The sequence below is a fragment of the Colletotrichum abscissum genome (assembly GCF_030869225.1).
Source record: "Colletotrichum abscissum strain IMI 504890 chromosome Unknown Scaffold_68.1, whole genome shotgun sequence".
Classification (NCBI taxonomy): Eukaryota; Fungi; Ascomycota; class Sordariomycetes; order Glomerellales; family Glomerellaceae; genus Colletotrichum; species Colletotrichum abscissum.
Window position 1 is genome coordinate 2,940 of NW_026850512.1, and position 6,061 is coordinate 9,000.

General features: G+C 58.5%; 2 protein-coding genes across 2 annotated transcripts; both read right to left on the bottom strand.

The window, feature by feature from the left end:
• Positions 1 to 657: 657 nt before the first annotated feature.
• Positions 658 to 2,286, bottom strand: CABS01_15494 (diacylglycerol kinase catalytic domain-containing protein; the record flags this gene model as incomplete). The annotated part of the gene is made up of 1 exon (XM_060548829.1): positions 658 to 2,286. The coding sequence occupies one exon, from the start codon at positions 2,284 to 2,286 to the stop codon at positions 658 to 660; it is 1,629 nt and encodes a 542-aa protein (XP_060391711.1).
• Positions 2,287 to 3,647: 1,361 nt separating this feature from the next.
• CABS01_15495 (N2,N2-dimethylguanosine tRNA methyltransferase) lies at positions 3,648 to 5,690 on the bottom strand (the record flags this gene model as incomplete). The annotated part of the gene is made up of 1 exon (XM_060548830.1): positions 3,648 to 5,690. The coding sequence occupies one exon, from the start codon at positions 5,688 to 5,690 to the stop codon at positions 3,648 to 3,650; it is 2,043 nt and encodes a 680-aa protein (XP_060391712.1).
• Positions 5,691 to 6,061: the final 371 nt, after the last annotated feature.

The following is a 6,061-nucleotide window of genomic DNA, read 5'->3' on the forward strand; positions in this document are numbered from 1 at the left end:
CATGTAGAACGACACATCCTCCCACGCTTTCTCAAGGATTTGTCAACCGAGACGTTGCTTCAGCACCAGTCTTGTTTCCAGGTCTCCGGGGGGGATAAATCTTTGTACACTACATTGTCTTGAAACCGGGGGGGGGTTTCAAGAACAGAAGCGGCGTTGGTATTCGAACATATATTGCTGTACCAACATCCGAGTCTCCTGGCTTGTCAGCGTGTAAGCAAGCCATTGCCGTCTGCGCAGTAGGCGTCCCCCCTTCCCGCAGAGCATGGGCCGGGTGGGAGGGAGGAGAAGTTGCTTACCTTGTTGAGAGTTGTGAATTCGTGTGCAGGTTCTAGGACATGAGCTCTGTAGCTTGTTTGTATTCGGGACGTGACCAATATCAGCCGGCGCATTTCAGGTGCAGGCATTGATAGCATGTCAAAGGACCAGCGATAGGGAGATCAAGATGCTCCAAAGGCCTCGCCAGATTGGAAGGATTGCTGTCATTAACAAAAAGTCTCAGTAGCTTGAAGACTACCGAAAGCTAGTCCATCTATCGTCTTGTATAATTCGTAAGGAAACGCCGAGTCATTATCACCACAGATATCCTGCCCCGTCACCACGTCAGCCACATCAAACACTCTCTCAGACGTGTCCCTTCCTCATCTACCAGCCTACCTACACCACCGACCGATCCGCAAGAATCCCAAAAAGCGGCCTCCCCAGCGTCTCAACAGCCATCCACCCGCCCTCAGGAATCTCAACAATCGTCCCGTCGACACACACCTTCCGCCACCGCGGATCCGACTCCCCAATCGTAACCCGAACCTCCTCCGCGCCCTCGTACCCGAGATAATCCTCCCTCCCCTCCGCATCCGTCCACTTCATACCCACGTGGGCACCCTCCTTATACGCAGCCATCATGATCTCCATCGTCTTCTCCCCGCCCACGGCCCCGAAATGCACCAGCTTCAGCCTGCCCTGCAACGGACCGCTATCCGGCGCGATCGTGAACGTCTTTTCCAGGTTCGACACCATGGCCGCGAGGGCGTACCCGAACCTCTCGCGCTCCACGCGCCTCCACCTCTGCTCTCCCCTCGCCGCCCCCGGGGACCGCACCTCGACTGTGGCGACGTACGCGTGGCTTTCCTTGAGCAGCTCCTGCGCCACCATGCCGAAGCGCTTGTCACCGTGCTTGCGGTACTCGGGCGTGTCGCTCTCCCAGACCAGCTGGGCGTGGAAACCGTAGCTGGCGACGATGGCGCCGAAGAGATGGTCGACGCTCGTGTCGTGGCGGGAGAGCGCCGTCTCTTCGTCACCGTGACCATCGCCACCGCCCTCGCTCTCGCTTGGGGGCGCGTGCGGGCCCGGGTCGGCCGTGTAAGAGATGAGACGGGCGCCGGGGGAGAAAGAGGCGCGGAAACTGGGTAGTGGGCGCGAGGTGCCAAAGAAGAGGGTGCGGAGGCCGAGAACCATGTGTGAGGGCCCCTTCTCGACGTAGAGGGGCTTGTGGAGGGAGTGAAAGCAGGCGTTGCCCGTGCCGAGGGGTAGGATCGCGATGGTTGGTAGTGTCGTGGTGGCGGTGGATGATCCTGCTTGCTTCTTCCCCTCCTCCTCCTCCTCCTCGCACCCGTTCAAGAGGTCGACGACGCCGCCGTCGCCGCTGAGGAGAACGATGGTCTCGGCCCGGGGTGAGGAGGCGGAGCTCGAGGTGGCTTGTCTGGCGGCCCACCTCTCCTTTGCGAATTTGCGAACGCTGTCGGCGTCTTCCGTTATCAGGACATTGAAGCTGGAAGGCAGGCCATGGGCGGCCGATAGTCCTTCTGGAGAGAAAGTAGATGCCAAATCTCCAGACGTCGTGTTTTGGCCGGCAAGCAGGATCAGAGGCCGAACGACGCCGTCCCAGAACTTTGGCGCGTGACCCAAACCAGACTTAGTCGAGACGACAAAGTGTACGTCGTGGCTTTCCGGCCTGGGCGTGAGATGATCCGGAAGCTGCGGGAGCAGGAGGCCGCGGCTGGTGAGCTCGGCAGGCAGTTGGCCCTCCACGAGCAGGATGATGTCGAGCTGATAAGGGGATTCCTTGGCCTCGGGGTCTTCTTTGAGAACGCAGATGATGGGACCCGAGCCCGGATCGCTTCTCGCGGGAATGATGAAGACTATCTCCTCCGGGCGAGCGGACTCACTGCCGCTTTGCGTGGTGAAGGTGAGTTTGCCGTCGGTGAAGGCGGCATCGCGGGCGTGGCGGGGCACGAAACCGTGAGCGCGGGGCACGCCCAAAGGCTCGGCGCCGTCCACGTTGCTCATGTTGGTCCTCGATCTCGAAAGAAAAGAGTTGATTCGAAAATCTTGGGCTAGAAAGTGTGTAGGTCTGTCACCTCGAAACCCCTTTGCCAGCTGTTTGAATATAGCGATATACGGGTGACGTTGATGCGAGGTTTATCAACACTTGAAGGTGCAAGCAGGCAGCTAGCCACCAGGGACTGAGGAAAGCACTGATGGACCAAAAAACGAGACGAATCCTCTTCAGGCAGGTGGCCGTAAGAGTACCTCCTCCTCTACAACGCAGTGAGATGCGTGGGTTATTTAGTACCTTGGGAGTAAGCCCGGATGCACTGGCACCGCAAGCGTTGGCAATCCTATCCCAAAACCCCGGTTAGCGATGAATAGTAAGCGTGCGTGTTGCCCTCCTACCTGGCGTCGAGACACACACCTCACTTACAAATCGCCTCTTGCAAACCTGTGGCTGGTGCTGTGGATGAGTTTGTGAGAAATATGCCATAGACCCAGCGATTGCGTTATTTCTGCAAGTGTTACCAGACGCACCTCATCAAGCTACCTAAGGTAGTCACCCCGGCGAAAGGGAGGGCGGCGGGGCACCAAAAGCACCCAGAAAACAGCGCCTGTGGTAGCGAGTCCAGCAGCCAAGCCAGCCGGGGCCGGGTGGCTGCCCGAACCGCTGCCACCATCCGGAAGACCGACCAATCGACCCCCGAAACGCCGCCCGCACCATGTTGCACAGGCCGGCTTTTTACCTTTCCTGACCTTAAGTTACTGATAACACAGCCAATTCAGCCCCGTCACCCAATTGCGCACTTATTTAATGCACAAAAACAATCGCCAACACCCCGCAAATTCAAACACATGTCACAAAAAACTAGAATGATGGGAGCGGGGTTCGAACCCGCGCACTCTCACGAGTAACAGAGTTGCTGACTAAGCTTAAATCTGTCGCCTTAGACCACTCGGCCATCCCACCGCAAGGATTGCAACTTGAGGTTTAGAGGGCGCGATTTGGCGCCTATCATTGGTCACGGTATTGGCGGTTCGCGCGACCGCCACCCCGATGCGAAGAAGCCCGTCCGAGAAGGGACGAATGAGACCACGGACAGGAAGAAATGCCCGGGGGATGACATCGTTGCATTGATTGTCCAAGCAGGTGCAAATGAAAGGCGCATAACTACCAAAGGCGAGGAGGCTGGGTCAGGTTGCAGACATACAGATATCTAGGACCAAGTCGCGTCAGTCTGCAGCCTCTCGAACAGACGAAAAAAATGGTGACCGTTTACCTCACATTGTACGGCTTCAAGTGTTGATAAAACTTTGGTAATGCTTCATCTCGGCTAAAGTCGACTTTGCTTTTCTTCTTCCTGCTGTGTACCGTCCGATCACGCGCCCTTCGCCCTCGTCATGGGCCCCCAGTTCTCCCGCGGGTTCATCTGGTATCTGACCAACTTTCTCTGCTCCCTGCGCTTGCCGAGCTTGGCGAGGTTCTCGTCGAACACGAGCGTCTTGCGCAGCGCCTCCTCGGACAGCTTCTCTTCGGCCTTGTCTTCCGGTCCGTCCTTCATCTCGACATCCGCCGTCTTTTCCTCCTCCTTGTTGGTAGCCTCCTCCCCCTTCTCCTCCACCTCGACCACCTCTACCGGGGCATCAGCCTCCTTGACCTCCGTGGCGTTCCCGTTGGCTGCCTTATCCGTCTTGTCCAGGCCCAGTAGCTTATACGCCGGCATCTGCGAGTTGATCTTTTCCGTGCGCACCGGCGCCTTTTGGCGAACCCACTCCTGCATAACGAACCAAATCGTATCCCACGGCGCATCCGTCTTGACACTCCCGGGCCGGCAATGGCTTCGGGTGACGCGGTAGCCGAGGTGCTTGAGAGCACCCCTGAACATGTCGTCCGGCGGCTGCTGCGTGCTCAAGGTACCGGCCAACCGCGAGGGCATGACGAAGAAGGGGTAGTGGTCCACCCTCGCCAGCTCCTTATCCTTGGGGTCGAGATCTTCCGCAGGCTCCGGGCCCGGGAGATACTCTTCGAGGGCTGTCTGGAGCATGCCCTCGATTCTGGACGTCGTCTGGTACACGTTCTTGTCGACCGTCGGTAAGACGTCGAGAATACGCTGGATGAACTCGGCATTGTGCAAGGGGCCGCTGTACATGGGTCCTGCGATGTGCATCTTTGAGCCGCAGTGTCTGCAGTGCGAGTCGGTAGGAGGTCCCTGGGACAGCCCGTGCTTGTAAAAGTAACCCTCCTTCTTCTTGGGCGCGGCGCGCGTCCGGACCATGGGCTGCGTCTCCCAAGCCGAGCACCCGGGGCAGTTGTACATGATCATCGTCTTGCCGCCCTGGTAGTTGACCGCGTCCTTGGACTTGCGGACCTTGACAAAGACTCGGCAGTAAAAGTCAATGGAGAGGGACAACTGCGGCTCAATGGTGAGACCATACTTTGATCCGGCGCTCGCCAAGGCGTGAAGAATCAGGCGGATGCCAACTTCGTGCGAGTGAAGCCCCTTGACGGGTGCGCCTCCGTACAAGGAGAAGCACTTCTCGGCGTAGCAGTGGCCTGCCCAGTGACTGCCGTCGGTGCAGGTGACGGCAAGCAGACCACCATCGTCTCTGACGGCCTGCACGGCGGCATCCAGGAAGGGCGCGGCCGTTCCGTACGGGTCCAGGTCGATGGCGTCGTACTTGTTCTCTTTGCTGGGGTTACCGAACCGGTCCCTGTTCGACAAGTCGTCTGCGATGCGCCGGTACATGTGAGCAATCGCGTCGTCGTGGCTCGTCACAATCTTGTCCTCCAGACCGTTGTGCTTCATGTTCAATTTGATTGACTCAATCGCACTCTTGGTCAGGTCGTTGGCGGTCACTGACGTCACAAAAGGCAGCTCGTGAGAGTAACGCAACGCGCGAAGACCGGAAGCAGACAGGGCGTCCAGGATGGTAAAGCGAGGCGGCACCGACTCCTTCTCTGGCACCGCCTTTGCGTCTTCACCCTCGGCCTGGCCCTCCTTGGCTTCCGTGACTGTTGCGGACACCTCGGCCTCGGCGCCAGTGCCATTGACGCCATTCTCGGGTTGCGGCTCCCCGCCGTTGGTGACTTCAGCGGCTTTACCGTCGTCCGTAACCTGCACCTTGGCCGGCCGGTTCCCGCCCTCGTCCGCAGCCGCGCGCCGTCTCTTCTTGTCCCTGCGCTTGGCAGCGGCCTCGGCTGCCTTGGCGGCCTGCGCAGCCTTCCTCTCGACGACCTCCTCGCCGTACACTCTAATGGCCAGCGCGGACAGGTCTCGGTTGAACTGCTGGATGGGGTTGTAGAACACCTGCTGGCCCTTCTTGTCGTTGACCTCCGCGGGGACCAGGATCGTGGCCTTGCCCTCGGTCACGCCCTTGTAGTCCTTGCCATCGTAGGTGAAGATCTGCTCGTCTCCGCTCATTTTGACGGTAATTTCACCACTTTTGGTAGTTGGACAGCTGCTGCAGAATCTGATGAGTGGCGGCGCACTGCCTCTGTACGCTGCGCGAGTGAGAGAGGCGGCTGATGAAGGTTCCGTCAATCGAAGTGATTGGAGGCGTAAAGCCAAGGGTAGTGTACAGAATTGGCGGCTCGCAGCGCGTGTGCCTTGGCGTGTAGCTCGTTGAAGAAATGAGTTCAACATGCAGTCATATGAGATGGTTCAAAATTTTGGGTCTGCCTTTGTCGATTCGGCTCATTCAAGTCGCACGTCGTCGCTGGTCGGCGAGAGAAATTTCAGTGGGTCCAATCATTCTGCCAAAGGCGGTGAGTCATCGGCGACAAGCTCAACCT